The following is a 26360-nucleotide window of genomic DNA, read 5'->3' on the forward strand; positions in this document are numbered from 1 at the left end:
GATAGAGATAGAGATATACCATGTCTAGCACCTAGCTGAAAAGGACTTTGGGAGGAGTAGCCTTGTAAGCTCTCAGCAAATCAGCATAGCCAGGAGTGTTTTTAGAAATGCTGCTTGAGGGAAATGGAATTACTGCTGAAACAGATCTTATGAGAATAGTTCCCCTTGTGTGCCAAGCATCAGTACAGTTTCCCTAAAATCTGGTTCTTTAAGTTGCATAAGGGAAGATCTTAGCATAACTAGTTTAACCTTTCAGGGCCCATTCAGACTGCCATATTTTTGGTCCATGTGCTGTCTTTGTACTTCACGGACAACACACGTACCCATGATACCTAACGATGCTATATGCACAAGCGCATTTTCACACGGGCTATATGGGGGGGGGGGGACGCATGCTGTCCGACGCATGTTGCACCTGATATTCTCAGGCACAACTCGCATACGGTCATCTGTTTCTGGCCTTAGGCCTCCTTCACACCAGCGTATGCGTTGTCACACTGGCATAAATCCTGGGAACGACTTGTAATGCCTAAATAGAGGCATCTGTAAGCTTTACCTGCGTTAAGGCCCATTTACAAGAAGCGATGATGGCAAAAAAAAAAAAAAACAATCGCAAAAAAGCGATCGTTTGAGCGATAATCGTTGCGTCTAAACGTGCGGCCATGATGCATTTTTCATGCACTGCTAGCTGATCGTTAAATTCAAGCCACTAGTCACTGGGGCAGAAGAAGTCTATGGTAAATTAAAATAGAAGCCGTTCACAGTTATAGACAACCTAAAACAATATTTTATTGATTCTCATTAAAATAGGGCTGACAAAGACAGACACCAAAGAACGAAAAAATACAACGCAATCCTCGGCACTGTTTGGGTATTGATGAAGATTTCTTGCTCACAAATTATATAGTATGTCAATCCTTGTTGGATTGGAATGAGCATTCATGAGACTGAATAATGTGTCAATTTTTCTCAGAACACTATTGGATGGCACACTTGGTCCGATTTATCAGACAATATACGTAGAAATCGTTAATCATCAATGCCTAATATAGGAGCATCTAAGATGCACAGTGACAGAGGATTGCAGGGATCCCTCTATACCTGCTCATATACTAACTGTACTTATTGCTAAAAATTGTAATCATCAGGGTTGTAATTATGACGATTCGTCAATTATTTAATTAGTAGTTGGTCCATCAAAATTGTATTTATGATGATTTGCATACAATTTTGATTGATGCTTTTCAGTTGGTTCAATGATTTTATACACTTTCAGTTGGTTCAACGCGTTTCCATGCCAAGTGTAGGCACTTCGTCAGGCACTTAAGTACATTTTCACCAACCATGTGGTATACTAGTACAGCTAGTGTACTGATATGTGTGTGCCTTTTTGTGTGATAGTGACTGAGCCACTGGAGCGCTGTGTATAGCTGTAGGCAGCTATCAACCTTATCTCTCCTATTATGACCCCAGTTGTAGATACGTATGCAGCAGAGGCCTGCCAGAACGAAAGCTGGCAATAGTCTCTATTACGTTGTATTTTTTCGTTCTTTGGTGTCTGTCTTTGTCAGCCGTATTTTAATGAGAATCAATTAAATTCAAGCCAGCCTAAAAATCGTCATGCTCATAGCATTGTTTCAGCTATTTAACCCGTCAGAGAACAAAGGAGCTGAATGCAGATAAGAGCCCTCCGGCTAACTGCATTCAGCTAAAGGCTTGCACGTTTATAAGCTATTAAGTAGCTGAGTAGCTACTTAATAGTTTATGCACATGATCGCTCAAACGGTCGTTTGAGTGAGCATCGCTCCGTGTAAATGGGCCTTTAGACGCAGCTAAACACAAGTTGTGCACTAAGAAATCAGATTTCTATTACTTTTGCCACATCAGAATTATACAACCTTAGGTTATGTTCAGAAGTAAAAAAAATACAAGTTACGACAGAATTGTGAAGGCAGAAAGGGACGAAGAAGTCCATCTTTTCTGCTATTTTACGTGTATTTTGTTCACCATCGTTTGTGTCTTTATTGTGTTTTGTCCCTTGTGCTTTCATCTTCTTTGCTTTCTGATAAGTTTTAGGATGGGATCAAACAATCAAACAGGAGTTTTGAGTTTTTCACATTTTAACCTGCATGTAAAAACTGCAGCATGTTGTCTGTGTAAACATTCTCTTTTTATATAGACTCCCAACAAAATACTGACTGCAGCGTGATCCACCATCGACAATAAATGCTACTAAAGTGCTAAAACCCGGTTAACGAGCCTAAGGCCTAAAGTCCACAGGTGGATTGGATTTCACATACAGAAGCCCACAGTGAATCCGACACTGCCTGCGTCTGAGTCTTGTCCAGGTCTTCTATATTCTGGTCTGCGGAAGCACCGGCCGATGCACCTGGCGCACATTCGCTGTCCTTTTTTTGGGGGGTTTTGTTTAAACTTCTGCTTTGCCGTGGAATCCACGGCCTGTCCACAATTGGATTGCAGATGGGCTGCGGATCAGACGGCTTCCATTGACTTCAATGGAAGCTGTCCATGCGGGATCCACACTGAAATGATGCATGTTGAGATTTGATTTCCACATCCAAAAGATCCACAAATCAAATCCGCATGCTCTAATTCATTTGCGGATGCCCATGGGCGGCTTGATTTGCGGATCTTCCACGCGGGTGCCCTGTGCAGATTCCGCGAATCAAACCCGCCTGTGGACATTGGGCCTAAAAGGTATAACTTGAGTAGAAATCAATGTAATCAGATAATTCTGCAAAAACTTAATGGACATGTGGTTCATAATTCTTAGTGCTGCCACAAACAGTTAATTAACAGAACACCCCTATTGAGTACAACACAAAGGCATCCTATGTAGGATGTGCATTTTTTTCTTTTAGAAAACTTCTTAACTAAAAAAGTACGAGTTTTATGAAGCAGAGGTAATTTAAACAGCGTCATCTACAAGATGCTCCTAAAGGGTTACCTGTGTGGGCACTGAGAGCCATTACTGGGCAGATCTCTGAATCTGGTATCCTGGACAATGTTACTATGGAGCCAGAGGCCAACAAAACTGGATGCCTATGTAGCGGAGTGCAAATGAAACCATGTTTGTCAACAAGTCGTGATGAAACAGGGAGACAGGATGTCTGTTCACAGGGCTGCGTGCTTGACACTCGCTCCCTAGGAAAACTATTTTATTTGCATCTTGTAGATGTTCCTTACATCGACTAGCCCCTGCTAGTTCATTGTCAAATAATGTGAAGAATCATGAATTTTGGTGGTGTACAGTACATAATCTAATGATAAACCAGCAAAAAAGTGAAGATAACCATGGCTATAAATCAGGATAAAAAGAGCAACATGGTGCAAATAATGCATTCTTAGAGACTACGGAATATACCTAGAAATGTCAAAGGTGAGCATATTCTCAATACAGCTGCATGTAATTGGTATGGTTCAAGCGATGAAACTGCTAGCACTATTAAACGAATGCAAATGCATTCACTTTAGTTCATCTCAACTACAGATTCTAGATTATATTATGAACAACAGGCCTCTTTGAATTGCATTGCATCAATGAGCAGAAGAATCTATTGTATATGAATGGTGCATAAAACACTTTAGCTAACTGCAGAACACACATTAACATAATATACAGCTTCAGAATACAGATTATACACAACTGATGTAGTCATGCCATCAAGGTTGCCTCATACACTTATTGTGGTAGCAAGGTCAGGCAAAGGATGTGCAGCAGGCATGTGATGCAGGGAAACAATTACAACTTACATCCTCATCATGACACTGGATGATACAGTGATGTCAAGCCATGGAATAAAACAATAAAGTCAGACAGTAAGCATCATACAACATATGTTAACCAAGAATTGATAGACTGCATTTCCAAATTATATATATACAGCTGTAAAAGGACTATCAATTCAATCAGCCACTATGACCCACTTATTAAAAACTATGGAGCTAAAGTCTCTCTCTAACTAAAGGCTTTAAAGGGAACCTGTCAGCTCCCTCAGCAAGGTATGGTGCTGTTAGGGAAGGTGACACGAGCTGGGTACTGCAGTTGTTATATTCATCTGCCCTCTCAATCCCACAATGTCATCAGCTGAAGTCCATGGGCCGCAAGAAAATCTTTTCAGATTGTGGTGTCCACACATAGATTGGTATGGGAGACAGCACCCAGCAATCTAAAAAGAGACAGATTTTCATGCTGACTGCAGACTACAGAGGGTAACAGTGCGGGATCAGGAGAACGGGGGAGTATAAAAACTGCATCCCCTGGCTCCCTGTAACCTCCCCTAACAGCACCAGAACCGAGTTTATAGTGCTGTAGAAAGCGGACAGGTTCCATAGAAAATAAGTACGCACATAAAAGCAGATGAAGGCCACTTTTAAGACTTTTCAGAAAATCTAGACAGTAATAAAAGGGAACCTGTCATGACATTGACGCTGCCCAAAGGGCAATATGAGGTCCTCATTATAGACAGCTGTGTTTTACTTTGAAATACTGCAGAAGTTCAGAGAAAGCAGTTTTAGGGTTCTTTTACAAGGGGCAAAAATGCTGCGGAATTTCCACAGGGGATAATTTAGATGCAAATTCCACCGCATTTCTGCATCCAAAACAAGAGTCAAAATTCATACCATTGGTGCAGATTTTGACTATAAATCAGCCTCTTATCCGTGGCTGATTTCGGCAGATACAGCGCTCCCCTCACCTCCCAATTCTTTGCAGCATTTCCGCGCAGTGTAAACATACCCTAAGGAGGAGCTGAAAATGGGGACAATCGTCATTGTCATGGCTTCCCGTTGGCATCTGCAAGCCTGGCTTGGCCAGATTAACAGGTTTCTCCCTATACATCAATAGGGAGAGACCTGTCAATCTAGTCAAGCTGGGCGAGAAAAAGATAGAGGGAAGCTACCTTGACAACTATTCTGCCGGTTTCCAGTTCCTTTTTAAGCTTTCTTCTCTCTGGCATCCCACATTGCTTCAGGGTAAAACAAAGTTACCTGTAATGAGGGTTCCTGTCCAGATTTAATCTCATGACAGGTCAATAGAGCAATGTAAATTAGGAACAACTCTGAGTAAAGCTCCATTCAGACGAGACAAATGTCGGGCAAACAAAGCTTGACACTTGTTTCCGCACATACTAGCTACCATGCTGTTGCACAGGAGCTAGTATCGTTGGCTCACAGTGGGGTGGCAGGAGGAGATTTCTCTCCTCCCTCTCCCCAGCCTCTTTCAATAGACTTAAAATAGCGGCTGCCATTTACACTGAGTGATCAGCTCATCGTCCATCATTCATGCCGAATAAATGATGGACGATGAACTGATCGCTCAGTGTAAATAACGGCCATTCAGTACTGAACAGCCGCTATATTATGTCAATGGAGAGGGTCAGGAGAGCGAGAGGAGAGCCAGCGATACTAGCTCCTGTGCAACAGCACGGGACCGAGGACACACAGGGACGAGTGTTGGGCATCGTTTGCCCAACATTCGTCCCGTCTAAATTGAGCTTTTAGCGTTCTTAAACCCAAGGATGTAGCCATATTTGACAGTCAGAACATTTTTATTATTTATTCATTGCCAAGATCTGGCTTTTTTAGTGGGACAAATGGTTACTTTCTTTAGACACCTTTGTGAGGCACAGTAGATATGCAGTATAAATAAGCATCATTATTTCATATATATTATGGGGGACACAGTAAAAAGGGTCATACATTTTTTTTTTATATACGCAGTTCATTAAACATCTCACTTAATAAGAGATTTATTATACAAGTTGTTATGGTTAAGGCATGGTGCATTGAAGCTCATAAAGACACACAATTCTGGTGGCTTGAGCATATGAATCTAACAGAAAAATCAAATGAACACTATTATCAAAATCAATGTAAATAGAAGTCCAACAGAGCCTCATAGCAAGTGCTAAATGGTATAAAATAAATGGATGTTAATTGTTAATTATAAACTAAAGCTCCTTTTAGACAACAATTATTGCTCAAAAGCCGTCTTTTGAGCGATGATCGTTGCGTTTAAACGCGCGGACACCGTGCGTGGTTCGTTCATTACTCATTTGCCTGCTAGAAATGACAGTTGAACCTTATCAGCGCCGTACGCTGATATCGCAACGGGCAGTGTTGATAGCATTCCTTCATCTGGTATCCTGCTGGCAGTTCTCAGCCGGACACCAGCCTAAAGTGCCAAGAACAAAGCAGCTATTTGCATATACAAAACAGCTGCATTGTTCTCGAAGCTATCGTGGCAGTATCCTGCCCTGCCTGCATTAACTTTTTAGTAGCTAATGAGCTACTTAGCATTATGCAAAGATGATCACTCAAAAGTGTCACTCAAACGGTCATTTGAGCGATGTTTGAGCGATCATCGTTCCGTGTAAACCTATAAACATTAAATGCTGTGTCTGTAAAATCATGGCACCAGATGGTATATTTATAAGTGTTCATGCCGACAATATTACAAAAAATCATCAACAAGGTAAATATGTGACAAGTATGGCTCACATCACCTGCAGGCTCACCTTTCTTAACCTCCAAGCACACCAAGGCCTTCAGTGACTTAAGGTCCAAAAGCTAAATGTGACATTTTGATATGACATATTTTAAAGGTAATTTTTTTTTAACCAGTTTAGCTTTCCTTTCTGCAGCACATTTCCCAAGTATAATAAACTCCTTGATCTTCAGAGTATATCAATACAGTAATGAACTATAAAACTCAACACAAAGGTCTCAATTTTCCTCTTAGTGCTTCAAGTTTTATTTGGAAGAGAGTACGATTGTGAAACAGAAGAAACACTGAACCATGACTATACACAAGTACTATGTTGTACTGTACCTGGGAGGTCTGAAATGAGATAGCAGTACAATGCCACATGCCTTACTACAACTCAAGTTAATTACAGCAACTTATTTATTGCTTTGTGCTACAATGTAGGGTTATTTTTTATCCATCTAAATCAAGGACATGAAAATCTTATGATGCTTATTAGATAAAAAGTCATAAGTTTAGCGGTCAGATGTGTCCCTCTAGCTGCACTTTAAACCTCCACTCACAGTCTTGTGCAATAAATCCATTGGGAGAATGCAATTGAGTAGGACATCCTGTATTGAGACATGTTATATTGTGCCTATCAGGATATGGAACCGGTTTGACCCAGATTAGATCATCACTAGAAATATTAAAGTCCTATAATTAAGCAATATGGTAATCAGTATTATAGTAAGTGATAAGATCTCGATATTACAGGCTGCCTGTCAGACGAGCTTCTACATCTCTGTCCCTGGATTCCAGGAACTCAGTGTTGTCATAGGGATACTGGACTACCCAGCAATCATAGGAATTTAGAAAACTACGTAAGTGCAGCAATACTGGACGCACAACCCATCAAAGCAACCAAAGTGCTTTTCCTCTGATGTATTCACATACCTATTGCCTTCACTATAATTATGACCACGGCTCTGTCTTTGTATACTATTTATTGGTGATATCACGGTGCCATGTCTGGGCTGCTACAGCCAGACAAGGCATCCATTGTATTAGGTAAATTGATCAAGGGCTGAAAGACACAATCGCTATTTAAAAGCACAAATATAACCACCAATGTGTTTTGCCAAACCGACATCCTCATGAGCAGGAGACCCCTCTGATATATTGGCAAATTAACATTTAAAAGACGGCATTAGCATTAACGAACATTATTTCTGAAATATGAATCAGTATGCCTGTAAGAAGCCAGGCAGGTGAAACCCAGGGTTGGGCAAGAACCTTAGCAGGCTGTTATCTTGTTACATGCTTTTATCTTAGATATTTATTGTATGGCAATGAAATGCCTTTGTGTGAAAACCATCCAGCAGTGTCGCACCTTTCTTTCGGTGAGCAGATTCAAGTTTGCAATGTGGCAAGGCGTGACACATAAAGTGGAAGAGATTGTGTAGTCACAGCGATATATCCCAAAGGGCTTGCATCACACACTTTTATCCCCTATCTACAAGGTGATAAAAGTCTGATCTGTGGGTGAAAGGGGGGAGGGGTCACACTGTGGAGACCCCGACCGATCCCGAGAACATGGGGTCTTGTGTCCCCCCCCCCTCCTCCTCACTTTTGGCTCACTGCACCTTCCCCGGTAAGGAAATTTGCCACTGCCACGCAAGGGAGACACAGGACCCCCGTTCTCTGGATTGGTTGGGTCTTAACAGTGAGCCCCCCATTATCAGACTTTTATTTATCTAGTGGATAGATGATAAAATTTGCTTTTGGTACAACCCCTTTAAGCCATGACAATTTATTTCAAACAAGACAGAAAGGGTGAAACTACAAGCCTTAGGGTGGTTTCACACGGGCGAGAAAAATCACCCGATTTTTGCATGACATGAGCGTCAATAAAAAAGCAGATTAGGAAACCAACGATTTTCAATAGTTTCCTTCCCATTAGCGATGTTTTCACTGTAGCGATGTTGAGAGAACAAAAAAAATCTTTCTGCGATGTGCGTTTTTTAATCTCCCATGTTTTCCTTGCGTTGCAATGTGATTTTAACATTAGAAAGTCCTATTGACTTTCACTAAAAAAATCACGGCAGAAATCTCATGATAAAAATGCGCTACTGGCAGCAATGATTTTGCGAGGAAAAGTAGCGCCGACGCTCAAAAATCGCAGGAAAAAAGATGCGATTTTGGGCAACTAGCCTAACACTAACAAAAGACAGTGGTGATACAAGACTTTACTTTTACCATTTGCCTTAGATACAGTATGTGATGTTCTTCTAAGGCTCCGTTTACATCTGGGTCGGAGATGTAAACAGCACAAATCCGTTCCAAAATCTCAGATTAAGGCCTTCTATCCATGGGCGATTTCTTACAGCGTTTCCCGCGGCGATAATCCGCACGCGGGTAAAGCAGTGAACACTTTCCATGGGATAACTATTGAAAGCGCAGCCCAAATGTCCACGAGCGTTAAAATTCACGGCATGCTGCAATTTGCCGCGATGAACCTATCATTATAGACAGGTTCATTGCAGGAAAATGCTGTGCCAAAGTGCTTCCTGGCAGTGGCTCCCAAAGCGGAAATCCACGGTGGGATATCGCTACGCCCGTGGACAGTGGCCTTAATAGCTCAGCATACTGTCCAGTTTTGCTTAAGAAACTGTCAGAGGGTAGGACAGAGATTAGACAGACCCAGTTATATGCCAGCACCACTAGGTTCCATCATATGACAGATTTGTCCCCAGCTTGGAATTCGTGTTTCTGCTCCCATGAAGGAGCAGGAATACAGAAGTGAACAGAACCTCAGACACAATTCTTGTAAAAATTCTAAATATCCAAAACAAGTGTGAATTAGAATGGAAAGATGCTAAAACCTTAGTAAAATCTGCTGGGAATCTGACACAATACAATAAGTATAATTCAGATACCTAATGTGAGCAGCAAAGTTTTGAAAACAGTGGTGCGGTGCGACACTAAGACTAGTCTCATGCACTTACAGTTCCGGGCCTGGTGAAGTCGATGCTCTGAGCGGTGCTTTGCCTCAGCTGGCTGTTAAAAAGTCGCGTGCATACACTTTGCAGATATTCAGGAGTTATCTGAAAGCAGATAATAAAAAAAAAAAACATTTTATTCACTAACAAAGGTAAGTTGCAAGAAAAATAGGTTAACCCCTTGTAATTATCTGGATTTCTGCATTGATTACTAGTTCAATTTGGTCTGATTGTTAAGCTGCTTTTACACTGAATAGTCCAGAGAGAACCTGAGCGATATCATTTAGTGTAAATGCATGCCCCTACTGAACGATGAACAACAAGTCTTCCACTTCTCCTTCGCCAATCAGTTTCTGCATGCAGAAAACTGAATGACATATCGTTCCATGTAAACAGGCAGTTGTTCACTTATGAAAGACTGGCTGCTTAGTGTGAATTGTGACGGGCGGGCCCGGAATGATCCCGGACCACTCCGCCTTCATTCAATGCTGATTATCACTTAGGCAGCTGTCGGGCATCTGTTTTGCCCGATTGATCATCAGAATAGTCGTTAAAGGGAGGAGGGGGAAAGGGAGAAAAGAGATAGAGGGAGAGTTGGAGAGAGAGATACAGAGAGAAAGATATGTAATTACCAGTCCCGGCTACTACACAGGGGCTGCGGCATTGACAGTGGGTGCCCAAATAGCTGATCAGCCGAGGTCCAAAGTGGCGGACCTCAGCCAATCAACTATTGATGAAATATCATGAGGATAGGAAAGCAACAGAAATTGCCTGGAAAACACCTTTAATTGTCCAGTATTGTTTGTCATCACCATAAGTGCTACATACAATATAATATATCTGGGGAAAAATTCTCCCCTCTTCAGTAAGTGATATGCCTGCAGCATCTTTTCAGTAATGGTCAAGAAAAATTTTAGCAAATTCTGTCATGACCGACAAAACTAATTTGGTATTTATGGGTAACAGCTGTGTTCAAAAGTGCAAATTTAAGTACAATGTAGTAGTGCTTCTCAAATTCTTTATTTTTATAGCAGCGTAATTTTCAATTTTGTACATCTGTAACCTACATCTGTACTGGATTCCATTTCTCACAGAGAGCTTATAATCACCTATAGTATGACGGTAGATTATTTTTACAAGTTTGCCATCTAGTGGATGGACATTTTACGGTTGAGCTTTTTCTGTGCATCTCTGAACACACATTTATAATCTTCACATTTACAGTGAACACTGCCCTCTGCAGGACAAATGCTGTAGGGACATCAAAGGAGTTACTGCCATTAGAGAGTGTTGAATTTTACTACTACCAGGAGTACATGTAGTACTTTGCATGGAAAACACACGATTCAATTAGGTTCCATGCAGAGAACGTCAGTGCACCATGAACAGCAGACAAATATCAATACCTGAAGATTCAAAGGTTTATCTACTTTTGTAAACGTAACCCCTTAACAACCTTTTACACACAAAGATAATCTTTCAAATGACTGAAAGTTTGAAAGATTTAGCGATCTATTTGCATAAAGTGTTAATGGCCATTAACACTTTATCATCCTCATTTGCATGTAAAAGAGTTTTCTGCAGAGCCCAGAGTGTGTTTAAGCATACGCCCAGCTGTGCCAATGGCTGCCACACATTGCATTGTTCTCTCCCAGTTAGGGAGAACAGCATGCGGTCTATTGAAAGATAAATGTGTTTGCTTTATCTCTCATGGCTTAAAATCATCCTTCAAACGAAAAGTACGCGATGCCCGCATATGCATGTAACAATTATCACTCATTTTCGACCGTTTGAACACATTTTGAGCGATAATTGTTACGTGTAAAGGGGCCTTTAGTGACCAACCCTGTTTGCGCCGGAGGCCTCCAGTAAGAACTTTCATCTCCACTCACCGATCAAATCGGTGAGGGGACATGAAACTAACTTTTTAAACTTTTGAAAAAAAACTTTCACGTGATCACCGTTATCCGATAAATAATGGCGTTCACGAGGGGCGTGGCCAAGCAGCCGAGCTGACCGGTCGTATGTAGGAAGAGCTCCCGCTCCGACCGACATACCTGCTATCCTGCAGTAATTCTGTGGGCCCCTAGAGGCGGCAAAATATCTCCGGATCGGGGTGAGAGAAGGCAGAGCCGCCTGCAGCGCACCTGTGGTACTCCCAGCGGAGGCAACATCGACAGCGGGCCCGCAGCACCGAGGGCACCGCCATCTTACAGATGGCGCCGGCCGGCCTTGAGAGGGCTGAGATAGCAGGGGAAAGCGTTGAGAGGTCCTCCTGAACGGGAGAGGAGACGGTAGAGGCAGCGCCGGAGCGAGCGGGCACACGGGGGAGAAGACTGCCAGACTGAAAGCCCCTTACAGCGCTGAGCACAGGAGCTAAGTTCTTCCCGCCATAACCCTGGGCCGCAGGGGAAGCATACAGGGCGCGTACAGCAGGGAAGAACAGAGGAGCCTATCCCAGAGGGAGACATTTATTAACATTTCCAAGCTGCTGCTTCCATTGAGAGCCCAGAGATACCAGTTCCCCAAATAGCAGCTGATACATATAAATCAGTATAATCAGTGGATACTAGGAAAGTGGAAGATCTGTACCCTCTCTTGTGATCACCACACACTCAAACAAAGAGTGCCTCTCCTGCACTGCAACTGCTATTATTACAGACCTATTACAGCTCCTATGTTATAGAACACCTGACAATCCCCCTATACAGCAGATATCTTAAATAACCCACACTACAGATCTGGGACATTTACAGACCTCTGCAAGGAACCTAGCAAAAGCTGCAGAGTCCCTTTCAAAAGCAAAAACACAAAAGAGAGCTCGCCATGAGTCCCACCAGGCAGAATTCATCTGTTGATAAACTTAGGGCGTTCACCAGGGGAGAGACCCGCAGAGACCCCGGGCCTGAACCCACTCAGTCTGCTTCAGTGGGAATGCCAGCTGCAAAAGATGTGAGCCCGGGTATGCCCAAGGGTCTGGTTCAAACCCTACAACAGCTATCCGAGCAACTCCTGTCGGCAATTCAAACGTCCACGACTACTCTTACCGGCAAAATCGACGAGGTCAAAATGGATGTGAGCCTACTGAGACAAGACCTCCAAAATCTGAGAGAACGAGTCAGTAACACAGAGGACAGGATCTCCGCACTAGATGACACCATTTCCCCGATGTCGGCCACAGTGCGAGAACTCACGCAGAAAGCTGAGTTTTGGAGGCAAAAAGCATGTAGTGGGCCTGCCAGAACGAGCTGAGGGGCAGAGGCCTGAAGAGTTCATAGAGCGGTGGCTGCGTGAACTTTTTCCCAATGCTGGCCTATCACAAGTCTTTGTGGTTGAACGAGCCCATCGAGTGCCTATGAAGCCACCTATACCAGGTGCTGCACTTAGACCTCTACTCGCAAAACTACTTAATTCCTGGGACAGAGATACGATCCTACAAGCTGCCAGGAAAGGAGGTCCCCTGCGCTATGACAACACCATAATATCTATCTTCCCGTATTTTTCAGCAGATCTCCAAAAGCAAAGAGCACCATTCTTTGGGATCAAAAGGCAACTCCGAGACCTACAACTCCCATATTCCATGGTATATCCGTCACGCCTGCGAGTAGCAGAGGGAGATCGCACCAGCTTCTTCTCTTCACCATCTGAGGCAGAAAATTGGCTGGCTACCAGACGTCGACCCCAATGACTGTAATATATACATAACCATCTTTTCCCTTTAGGTGTTGGGACTCTTACATAATATGCGGACATGCCTCCAATTATCCAGCGGTATACCAGAGACCCTATGTTTGACACGCCTTGATCATATTTAAGTTGAAGGTGACAGGCCCGGGACTTTCATTGTCTATTACAAGCCTCTGCACTCCTCTCTCTTGGAGGTGACTGCGGGTTATGCTCCTTTTGCCATCCTTGACCTCTTCCCCTTATAATTCCCCCCCTCTCCTTCTACCCACTTCGTTGATGCCGCCGCTTATTATCTTTACAAAGAGATGTGGTTTGGGGGGGATCCTCTTGGGGAGACCCACCCAGTTAATATTTCATTGGTTAATGCCGGTTTCTATCTCCGACCTACCAGTCTAATTGTACCTCAGGTATGGCCGAAGCTAAAGCTATGCTATGCAGGTTCCCCCTAATATTAGTTTGCCACAAAGATTAACCTTACAGTGAGAATATTTACTGTTTGTTCTATTACAAGTTAATTAAGTTCTAAGTTGGTAGTATACTACCTCAATGTTAACAAACTGTATGCATCAGGTGCTCTATATTTGTTTTAAGGATGTACGGAGATATTGCTACACTGTGTATGGTAAAAGTGTCATTGGGTGTCGTGGAGGGGTGCCTGGCTGTCAAAATGAAAAACTATCCGGACCCGATTAACCTGTCCTTGCCTATGGCGGAGGTAACCTTTGTGTCCTGGAACGTCAGGGGTATGGGGTCGGCCAGGAAGTGATCAACAATATTTTCCTTGGTGCGCTCCTGGAGACCACATGTGTTATGCCTACAGGAGACCCACCTCACACCCGAAACTACAAGAGTTCTGCTAAAGCCGTGGGTTCAATGGTCCGCCCACTCATATCACATGTCATACTCTAGAGGGGTATCCCTGTTGATAGGAAGATCTCTTAGATGGGAGGTAGAACAGCTGAAAAGGGACCCAGAGGCTAGATTTATTTTTGTACGATCCAAAATTAATAACGACCCTTATGTCCTTCTATGCTACTATAACCCACCACCTGCATCAACGGCTTTCCTGGCTGATGGTATCTTATTCGCCTCATTCTCACCAGATGCAACAATTGTTTGCATGGGGGACATGAACATGGTAATGGATCCCTTCCTTGATATATTCGGGGGCGGTGCTCGGAGGGAGGGAGAGGCGGGTATGACCCGTTTAGCGTCAATAATCTCAGTAACAGGATGGCTAGATCTGTGGCGTGTATTTCACCCCCAACAGCGGGGGTTTTCTTGCCATGCTGCCCATAACCATGCGCTTAGTCATATAGACTATATATTCGGATCCCCCTCATTATTCCCGAAAGTTGACTCTGTAGAATTCCTCCCTATAGGGATATCGGATCACTCGCCGATTCGCATGGTCCTGAGAAATCCAGGTCAAGCTGCCATTAAGAGACCGAGGATACATCCATTTTGGCTCTCACTGCTTGGCCCAAATGATCGTATACCGGACCAGATTTAGATATACTACGAGGCACACTCTGATATGATGCTGGTGTGGGAGGCGTTTAAGCCTTATCTCAGAGGCTGCTTTAGATCCTCAATCTCTTTCATTAAAAAGACTGCAGCACGAGAGGGAGAACTCTTGGCGGAGCAATGTCAGTCACTGGAAAAAGAATTCATTGCTGATCCCTCCGACGCTAAAAGAGATAGATGGCTACAGATTGGAAGGGATTATCTACTATACTTGAGTGAAAAACAGATTCCTTTGGGCCTTCTCCCTTGACAGTCCTTCTTCGATCTGGGCAATCAGTCTACTAAATTACTAGCTTTTATGGCCCGAAAGGTGACTGCTGCCCAATCGATACTCAGCTGAAGGAATAACACTCTCAGACCCAAAAGATATTTTGGACAGATTCCAGCAATTCTATAGTGATCTATATCAGTCCCAGACTAACTATTCCCCCATAGAACTAGAAACTTATCTAGCATAATATTTCCAGAACTACAAGACATTCACTATTAGATTCCTCTATTACAATGGAGGAGATTGAGGAGGCAATGAAAGACATGGCGAAAGGCAAGACCCCGGGACCAGATGGCCTGCCAGTGGAGGTCTACCTACATTATAAAGAAGAGATTACATCACAACTACTTTCTTTATATAAACATATACTTGAAAGAGGCCATTTTCCAGATTCGATGCTAGAGGCCAACATAGCCCTTATTTTAAAGCCAGATAAAGACCCGGAAGAATGCGGCTCATACAGGCCTTTTTCCCTCTTAAACACCGATTATAAAATCCTTACTAAAGTGCTGGCCTCTCGTCTGAATCAAGTCATAAAAGATATCGTACACCCTGATCAAGCTGGCTTTATCCCCGGAATGTCCACCTCGGATAACATTAGAAGGACACAGGTAGTCACGCGTGTGGGCTGGAGATGGAGGGCAGATTGGGCCTTGGCTTCATTAGATGCCGCTAAGGCGTTCGACTCTGTTAAATGGCCATACTTAACGGAGGTTCTCCGGAGATTTGAATTTGGAGACTTATTTGTTAAGTGGATCTCTATTCTGTATAGATCTCCGATAGCCAGGGTTGTGGTGAACGGCCTGACCTCCACCTCATTCCCACTGCATAGGGGGACTCGACAGGGCTGCCCACTCGCCCCCCTCCTATTTGCTATCGCCATAGAACCTTTAGCTCTGAGGATCCGACAACACGCAACATACAAGGGCGTTCAGATTGGGCACAGAGAAGATAGGATAGGGCTATATGCAGACGATATAATACTATACATGTCGGACCCCAAATGCACTCTGCCACTAGCTATCTCTAATAGATGGCTTTGGAAACTTTTCAGGTCTACACATCAACTGGCAAAAGTCTGCTTTTATGCCCCTAAGACCTGAGCGATGGCGAATGGGAGATGTATTCTGCAACCTACAGGTCACCCCTCAATTTAAATACCTCAGGATCTATATCTCTAGAGACTTACCCTGAGCTTTGATTTGAACATTGCCCCCCTATTGGCGACCCTGCAACTTAAATTTAAGACTTGGAGCTCTTTGCCGCTATCTGCAGAATAAATCTTATTAAAATGATAATACTCCCTAAATGCCTATATTGTCTAGAACACGCAGATATAGCCATACCGCAGAAATTTTTCAATAAGACCAATTCACTAATAGTATAATTTATTTGGGGGAAATCTAGAGCCAAGCTCCACATGGACACCCTGCAGCGACCTAAGGAGATGGCAGGAATGGCACTACCAGACTTCAAGCATTATTACTTGGCAGGACAGGTTAGATATATCCGCCACTGGTTGTCGGGTTCCCCTCTCCCAAACTCCGAGCACCATTTGATGTTTTTTCTTTCAGAGACCTCACTTTGGATCCTTGTGGAAAAACCAGGACTGCTGACTAGGCAGATGTTGCCCATTCATAAACTTGCAGTCAGTGTATGGCAAGCATGCAAGTTATTGACCAAACAGGAGAGTACCCCCTTGGAAACCCCCCTATGGGACAATAGATCGCTTCCACATCTAGTGAATGTACCAGATAGACAGTTCTGGGTAAACCTGGGAATCACTACATTGGAACATTTATATATCGAAGGGGTACTGGCCTCCTTTGAACAGTTACAGCAGTTGTACCAGGTTCCAAGAGCGGGTTTTTTCAGATATTTACAACTTTAGACATGCTCTTGCAACACAATTCCCAGAGCCCAGGCAACACTTCTCTCTATACCCACTGATAGGCATACTACGCACCCAAGGGCCTGATATCGGTATTATATACCCATCTACTACACTCCAAGATCCCCGATACACCAATGACAGTGATGGAAAGATGGAAAGACCTTATTCCCTCTCTCACTAACGAGGACTGGGATTCTGCAATGTCCTCATATACTATGGTATCACCAGCTGCAAATAACAAATTAACCCAATTACCGGTATATATTGTACACCAGTGTTATCTGACACCGACCAGGCTCCACAAAATGAACAGGACAACCACTAGCCAATGCCATCGCTGCCGGGCACCTGGCGCAAACTTCAACCACTTAATATGGTGCTGCCCAGAGATTCACACACACCTACACACATATTAGGGAGAGGTCACAGAGTTCTTAAGTCAATTATTGGGACTACCGGTTCCACTTCATCCAGCCACATGTCTATTGGGTATTTTAGATGAGGAGTAATGGCAATTCCATGACAGGATATTCCTTACCAAAGTATTATTTTACACCCGTAAGGCGATAGCTCTTCGCTGGATGGACAGGCGCCCCCTGATGCTATCGAGGTGGCAGAATATTGTAAATTCTACTTTGCCGTATGAGAGAATAGTTTATAAAAACAGAAAATGTCCGGAAAAGTTTAATAGGGTGTGGGGGAGATGGCGTGGTTTGACAGATACAATCTTTACACAAGATCTGTTTTAAAACCTACTAAGGGGAGCTTGTCAAGGTCTGCTTCCTAAAGCAGACGCTAATTACTAATTCCCACTGACACCGTAGACAGATGAACCAATGAAACGTACTTATATATATATGATACGTAATATACCTGTGTATTTCTCCTTTGATCGTGAAGAGCTTATATAGTTAACTTTGCATGCATCATATTGTGCGAAATATATATTGTTCAATAAAACGAGTTAATAAAAAAAATAATGGCGATCACATGACTGGGTACCGTACACCACGCCCCCCCCCAGTGACCGCTTCAAAATGTTAGCTACCTCTAGTAGCCGATTGCAGGGTGCTGTCACACTCCCTGACCCCGCAGATTTAATCTAAAGGGCCTGTAGAATAAAGCCCAGGCGCTCAGGACGTGAAAAATACGTATTGGTGGTCACTAAAAGGTTAAAGGAATATTCCGGTTACACAAGGTTGCTGTAAAATGAATGATAATCGAAAGCTAATATAACGTGCAATGTGGTTCCGCTTTGGATTTTGTGTCTGGAGCCCTAAAAACTATTACCTTCCACGGGCAATTCCGAAGTGTTTATTCACAGGTTGCATTGGAAATGAGCCGTAGGTATTCCAGTGCTACAAGTTGGGCTTGCTCAGTAGGAACAACCAGGGTCGCCTTTTTCCTCTTCTGCCCTGGGGACCATATTGCGGACCAATAGCAGGGCAGAACTTAGTGGTGAAGGACACAGGGTAAAAGTACAAAGTGCAGAATTGTGAAAAATATAATTTCAAGCTGCAAATCAGCAGGGATGTGGCAGCCATCTTGGAAAATAGTGGTGCTGGTAAACATCAGAAATGGAGGGCAGAATTAGAATGTAATGGCTACTTGATTTACACCTAGAACCAGCTATGCATAAACATGGTGCAAACAGCTTTCATGTTTGGAATTTTAGAACATTCACTTCACAACTGGAATATGCCTTTAAAGGGGTCGCCGACATCTTAAACCTTAGCCATTTACAGGCCCCTTATAGTAAAATAACAAAAACATTCTAATATATTCAGCTTAGTGGTTGTTAACTATACTTGTCCCACCATTCTGCGTGCCCCCCCTCCCCCGCTATTATGGGCAACATTTCCCTACAATAATTTTGCTATTGCGAAAACTTCATCACATCAGCAAAAACACTGAACAGCAACAGAATGAGAAAATTAAAGGGGTTGCCTCATAAAAAATGTTTAAGTTAAGGGGGTTTTCTGGGCATAACTATTGATGACCTATCCTCAGGATAGGTAATGAATAGTTGATCAGCGGGGGGTCCACAGCTCGGGATACCCGCCAATCAGCTGATGGTCATGTCTGCTGTCAATGCAGCGGAGCAGATTGCCATCAATTGGGTTGCAGCTGAAAGTGTAATAGGCGGTTTCACTCTCAATGAAATCAATGGGAGCCAAGCCTCCTGCTACTCTTCCAGCTCCGACCCCAATGACTATGTCCAGCTCTACTGCACTGACAGCAGGCCGGATGATCAGCTGATTGTCAGGGATCCCCAAAGACCACTGTTGATCAACTATTGACCTATTGGTCAATACCTAAGCTGGAATAAACTTCCATGCAAAGAACTGGAAATGTTAGTGAATCCAGTTGATTTCAACAGGCCCTACTTCCACTAAACTAAAAAATAAGTCAAGTAGGGATACCATGGTCAGCATGGACCTGGGACAGGTATGCACAGTGCCCCCATATATGTTTTATTCTGAAATGCCGCAGTGTTTCAGAATACACACACTTTGATTTTTGTTTCAGAACTGAGCTCCAAGTCATGGAGGCAGGTGGCACCAGCCTTTCCCCGTTTAAATCATGAGGACTGAGAGCGCTCTTCTTTTGTGTATAGGGAGAGAGCTGTCACTCTAGCGCAGCGGTTTCCAAACTGTACTCCGCGGAGCCCTAAGGCTGCGACCGAGAGTCCGTGGTGGCAAATCTATGGAACATGTGCCGAAGGCTGCTCACCACTGTAGTGATTACAGGTGGGGTGTTGCAGCTCCCCGCCGGTAATCATGCAGTGATGCTGATCCCGGTACACACTATGACGTCAGTGTGCACCCGGGATGCTCCTCCCCCTTGTTGCGCAGAAGAGAATAAGTCCAGCTCACACACTGAAGTCAGTGTGCACCCAGGATCAGCGCCGAGCAGAGGAGGAGGTAAGTATATGGGTTGGGAGGCTGCTATTACTGGGGCTACTGAGGGCGTTAATATTACCAGTGGGGAGGTTAACATAATTACTGAGGGGATTCATATTACTACTGTGAGGTTATTACTGAGGGTGTTAATATTATTACTGTGGCTATTGTGGGGTTAATATTACCTGTGCTACCGTGGGGTTATTACCACCACTGGGGCTTATGTGGGGTTACTATTATTACTGAGGCCACTGTGGGCAACGCTATTAAAACTGAGGCCACTGTGGGGGACCGCTATTAAAACTGAGGCCACTGTGGGGGACCGCTATTAAAACTGAGGCCACTGTGGGGGACCGCTATTACTACTGAGGTCACTGTGGGGGACACCATCACTACTGAGGCCACTGTGGGGGACACCATCACTACTGAGGCCACTGTGGTGGACTCCATCACTACTGAGGCCACTGTGGGGAACACTATTACTACTGAGGCCACTGTGGGGGACGCTATTACTACTGGGGCCAATATAAGGGACGCTATTACTACTGGGGCCAGCATATGGGATGCTATTACTACTGGAGCCAGCAATATAGGGGGCCCCTATTACTACTGGAGCCACCAATATAGGGGGGTGCTATTACTACTAGAGCCACCAATATAGGGGGGCGCTATTACTACACAGAGCAGATTTGCTGCAGAATTTACACAAGCTGTAGCAGCAAAGTGGATGACATTTTGAAAATCTTATCCACACGCTGTGGATAAAATCTGCACAAAACCCGAGTGGATATTGACATGTGGTGTGCGATTTAATTCTGCAGCATGTTAATTTTAAATATAATGTATATCAATAGCCGATCGAGTGCTCCAGCGTGCCCCCCCCCCTGTTTTGTTGTTTTTTTTTAAACAACCCTCTCCTTTTTATAACAGAGGTAAAAATAATAATACATGCGCTCCTGAGATCCCAGCCATCCAGATGAATATTACACATGCAGTTACAAGTGCACAAGTGCCAGCCACCTCTACACTGTAGCAGAGGTGGACGCTTCCCCTGCCAATGGGCAGTAAGCAACTTGAAGTAACAATAAAGAATACTGCTGATCTGCAGCACATATGATTGGCTAGAATTGGCCAATCAGCATGGTCTTTTTACTGGGAAAGCAGAGGTGAATGCATTGATTGGCTGCCAGTCTAATAGTGCCTTGCTGCAGTACAGTGTGGTACTGCATCTATCGTACTGCTCCTTACCAGGATGAGTTGTTCCACAGGTAAGGACAACTTTTATTGTTATAGTACAAGACTCTGTCCCCAACCTAGAAAGTGATTCACCGCTTCCAGCATCTCCTTCTGACTTTTATATGTAAGGACTTGCTTTAACTGTATTAGTTATCTCCTTATTTTTCTTAAAGGGGTTTACCAAGTTTTAAACTTCTACCCTATCGACAAGAGTGAAGCAGAGGTCTGACCGCTGGGGCATCCACCGATCAAAAGAATGGGGGTACTGTATAAATGGGGTGGCAGTTGAGTATGTGCAAAGCCATTACATCCATATCTACGGGAGTGCCGGACATAGCCAAGAGGCTTATTAGGCTTCTGTTTTCACTGTGAATAAATCAATACATGTTCTGACTTCTTAGAGCACAAGTACAGAAAACTACCTGCCGTCCTCTCCATTGCTACTCCGTGTCAAAACCTTTGAGGGCCTCTTATAAAAGATTTATCTGCACTGTATACATTACAGAGAGTGAGACCTACAGGCACTAATACTTTAAAACAAAGAAGAATTATACTAAAAAACACCTTTAATCCATTCCCACGCAGTGTGCGAATTCGCAGCAAGGCTCAGGGGCATATATACAGCAGATTCCCTGCTGCAATTGCACTTAACTTTTACCTCTTCAATTTAACCCTTAAGATGCTGTAGACAATAGTGACCACAACATATAAGTGGTTTCAGGGAGCTCAGTCTAAGAAAATCGGCACCATCTACAGTGCGATCACAAGCTGTTGATGGGTTGCAATGGCAGCTAGGGGCCTAACAATGAACCCCAGGTCTACCATGTACATGAGTCTATTATGCCCCATCAAGTCAGGTACTAATAAGCGGCTTATAAACATAACTGTGATAGCCATAATAGACTGCAAAAATGCCAGCATACTATGGCTTTTGGAATGCATAGATCAAAATACTAAGTTAAATCACTGGTGCTCTTCCAGGAGGTGATGAGGAGCCAGCGGAATGTAATGTTTATACTCACTCTCTCCCCAGTTCCCACCCATGAAGTTTGTGTGCGGTCTGAAGATATGACTCTTTTTAGATGCTCTGTGTGCGTTCTCCCATAGACCTCTAGAGGAGAGCAGACGCATAGCAGTCTGAAAGGAGTCAAGTTTTTAGACCGCACGGGAGGGCACTGCAGAAACTGCAGAGCACGCAAGTATAAAACTTACATCTCCTGGCTCCCCATCACCTCCCGAAACAGCACCATTTGGTGCTGTTCTGTGGTGATGGTGTCTTTTTAAGAGGCTGCTCAGGAACCCCTTAAACAACCCGGAAGTGATCACTGATCTATAAAACTGGAACCTGTTGTGGTGGACTCAGGCCTCGGTCACACCGCCGTTTTTTGGTCGGATTTGCAGACGCGCTTGCAATCTGCAGATATATAGACCCAATGCATAGCAATGGGATCGGTCACATGTCCGTTTTTGATGCGGATGTGCCGATAATTAAATGACACACCGATTCGCAGAACGCATGTAACTGCTTTCTGCGCAAATCGGTGCTTGTATATGCGCTTAATGGGGCCGGCGGCAGCAGCGCCGACCCCATTGAGAACATATACTAAAGATTGTTCTCCTCTGCCACAGCTGTGCCACAACTGTGGCAGAGAAGAACAATGTTCTCCCATTGAATTCAATGGAGACGGCAATACAGCAGGCTCCATTGAAAGCAATCGGCTGCCGGCAAGCGCTGTATGAATTTTCAGGGAAGGGCTTAAAATATAAGCCCTTCCCTGAAAAGCATCCTGTAAATGTGTAAAAATTAAAAAAACAAAGTATACTCACCTTTTTGCTGCAGCCGGAGTTCAGCCGTGTCCGGCCGGCAGTTCTCCTGAACTGAACTGCTCTCTGTGGTATTCAGCAGGCGGGGATTTAAAATCCCCGCCTGCTGAATGGGCTGCCTCTGATTGGTCACAGACCTCAGCCAATCAGAGGCAGCTCTCACTCACCCATTCATGAATTCATGAATGGGTGAGTTAGTGCTGCCTCTGATTGGCTGAGCGCAGGGACCAATCAGAGGCAGCTCTCAGCTGTGATTCAATACATGCTATTGATCTGAAAGGCCGCCATATATTACTATATTTAGAAAGTAAAGGTCTGGTCACGGCTTCCAACTATCTAAATCAGCAGTTTGTTGGTGGTGTGCGAAAGAAGTTCACTGCAAGAATTCCTGTAATAGTAAAACAGCTGGAATGTGAAGTTTAGCATTCTGCTCTTAGGTCTAGGGCTAGCTATGTAATCGGTCGAGGATATTGCATTTTTCCAACTCCTAATTTTAGATTATTTTTTACAATGACTGTTCTTAAAGGAGTTGTCCCGCGACAGCAAGTGGGGTTATGCACTTCTGTATGGCCATATTAATGCACTTTGTAATATATATCTTGCATTAAATATTGGCCATACAGAAGTTATACACTTACCCCCTCCGGCGCTGGCGTCCCCGTCTCCATGGCGACGAAGCCTCTTCTCTGGTCGCACGAACAGTCGGGCTTGTGCACTGAAGGATTCCTCTTCTGTCTCCCTCCGGGCTCACGAGCTGCGTCCTGGCTCCTCCCTCTTCTCTGCGTCATCGTAGCTCCGCCTCCGTCACGTGGTGCCGATCAGCCAATGAATTGGCTGTAATCGGCAGTGGAACGCAAGACTGGAGAAGAAAATCCACGGTGCACCACGGGAGAAGACCCGCGGTGCACCGTGGGAGAAGACCAACGGCGCCATCTTCGAAAGAAGAAAAGAAGAATCTTCTAAGCTGCAGAACGGGGATGCAGGTAAGCAAATTTTTTATTTTTTTTAAATAACAAATGGATTCTTTTTAACTGTGCACAATGTGGGGGTCTGTTGAAAAAAAAATTTTTTGATTTCGCAGGACAACCCCTTTAAGCACACATTTACCGGCATTTACTCGGAAAAGTGCCCTACTGTTATGGACAGCAGGTGTGGACCCACTCTGCCAACTAACCGGTTTGGATTTGGAGTAATCCTAAGGACTTTTACGTTTTCTCGTCCACGCCGTTTATTGGCATGAATGGCCATTTTTCCACGTTCACAGCCAGCGCTTTGTCGCCCATTCACAAGACCAGAAGCGACATTTTTAGCGAAAAAATACGTTGCACCCTGGGAAAAACCCACTCTGCAAAAATCCTTGGGATGTCTTCCAATGCCTATATAGAGGCACCAGTAAGCTTTTTGCAGCGTGGGACGCTGCTAAAATGCCTCCCCCTCGCTTTATTTTCCAGCTCCCATAGGAGTCTATAGAAACCACTGCCGTATTTCAGGCAAAAGATAGTTCCAGAACTATCTTTTTGCCCAGCGTATATGCGTCGGGGCATATTTCGGTCGCATATGTTCCATTTTGCATGGTTCAAAATTTTTACGCGCCATATATTCACCCTCGTGAATGAATGGCTCAGGTAATCGCGTATATCGTCCGGGGGTAAAAACATCACCGTTTATGCGCTCGTGTGAATGAAGCCTAAGGGCCCTTTAACCCCTGTACAGGGATCTAGACTTCGCTGCAGGAAACAGAGCAGGCCACTACCTCCTGAAGTAGTCCCGATGTAGTTGGCAGCTGACCCGCAGGAGTCAGAGGCACCAGTGTAATGCACAGCGAAACAGTCTGAAGTACAATCAGGATTTGGTCCAGTGTCGGTTCAGGCAGAGTATTATCGCAATCCAGGTTAAGTCCGAGAATCAGGGCAGACACAGGAGTCAAAAGCAAAGACCTTTGCAAGGTAAATAAGACAAACCCACACCAATGCTCAGGCAAGGAGGAGGATCCCCAGCTCAGCTAAATAGGAACGTAATAGCCTATTACGCTGCGGCTGGGCTGAGAGCACTGTGGAGGATTAACTACTACAGTGCTGATGGAAAGTACACAGTAATGAGCCCATTCACGTAGGAAGAGCAAAGAGACGCCCACATCTGCACGAAAAAGCAAGAGGGGGGCAGACGTGGGTAGCTGTCCTAACACCTACTATTGTGAATCAAATCACAACTAGAGCTGATCTCTACCCAAGTAAATTGTAACACAAAGACAGCATCCTGGAGACAATGTTTTCAGTCATGTGACCGATGAACACAGGCAGGATGCAGAAGTATCAAACATAGCTTTTACTTACAATGAAGAACCTATTTAAATTATTATTTTTATCCATTTCTGTATTTGTAAGATTCTGCATTATCAAACACTGCCAAAAACTCTGAATAAATATTATATATATATATATATATATATATATATATATATATATACATACATACATATACACACACATACATACATTTGGTAAAATATAAAAAAAAAGTAACAAACACATAAGGAATCTTACTAGCTTTCCATTGATTGTTGCCTCAAGAGAGTCAACAAGCTCAGCCGTGACACCTATCAGATTGTGGTAATCAGACTGCATCTTATTGAAGCGTTTCATGTAGGTGATGGCTCTGTGCTCAGCTTCCGCCAACTGCTGCTGCAGCTGCACATCTGTAAGACATAAAGGCTCTTATCAGTGAAGGCTTGCTATAAAAGAATGCTAGATACATATGCAAGTTGTAAAGGATTCCTGTCAGCAAGTACATTTCACCTGTAGAGCACATGTAGTGATCTACAGATGTGTCAACCTTTCCTTTCTCGGTAAGGACTTGCAAACACTGTGTGGCCATATATAGAAGCATACACATCTCATGACAGAGTAACACAGTCAGCTCCTTTTTTTCTAAAACTGATCATCTCTCCCCATTTATTTTGGGTTATGTTGAGCAAAGGGGAAATAAGGATGGATACATCTGTAAGTTTAAAATATAGCATGGGAATAAATCTGTATCTTCTGCTATATGAAAGCAATGCACAGACAAACCTTTATCTATAAAGTTTACGTATCCCAGGCTAAATTAAAATATGAGAGATCACTAGAGATGAGCGAGCGTACTCGGAAAAGCACTACTCGCTCGAGTAATTAGCTTTATCCGAGTATCGCTGTGCTCGTCCCTGAAGATTCGGGTGCCGCAGCGGGGAGCAGGGGAGAGCGGGCGGGAGAGAAAGATCTTACCTCCGTTCCTCCCCGCTCTCCCCTGCAGCTCCCCGCTCCGTGCCGCCACCCGAATCTTCAGGGACGAGCACAGCGATACTCGGATAAAGCAAATTACTCGAGCGAGTAGTGCTTTTCCGAGTACGCTCGCTCATCTCTAGAGATCACACAAGACATTTTTTTTTTAAATTTAGATAATGCAGAAATGTGTGTATCCTTAGGGGCTTATTCAGATGACCGTATATCGGCCGGATTTTCCCGCCCAGCCGATATACGGTGTCGCTCTCTGC

At 43.9% G+C, this 26360-nt stretch overlaps 1 protein-coding gene across 2 annotated transcripts in view; it reads right to left on the reverse strand.

The window, feature by feature from the left end:
* The window catches only part of ARMC9 (armadillo repeat containing 9), a 137206-nt gene that overhangs the window by 73411 nt on the left and 37435 nt on the right, over positions 1-26360 (reverse strand). Inside the window, exons 8-10 of one of the 2 annotated variants that reach the window (XM_066602808.1) lie at positions 25375-25526; positions 9496-9594; positions 3775-3789 (exon numbers count right to left, since the gene is read on the reverse strand). In XM_066602808.1, coding sequence (XP_066458905.1) covers positions 3775-3789; positions 9496-9594; positions 25375-25526 — 266 coding nt within the window. The remainder of the gene's footprint in view (positions 1-3774; positions 3790-9495; positions 9595-25374; positions 25527-26360) is intronic. The other variant, XM_066602818.1, reaches the window with a different exon arrangement.

Source organism: Eleutherodactylus coqui, chromosome 1 (assembly GCF_035609145.1).
Source record: "Eleutherodactylus coqui strain aEleCoq1 chromosome 1, aEleCoq1.hap1, whole genome shotgun sequence".
NCBI classification, from domain to species: Eukaryota; Metazoa; Chordata; class Amphibia; order Anura; family Eleutherodactylidae; genus Eleutherodactylus; species Eleutherodactylus coqui.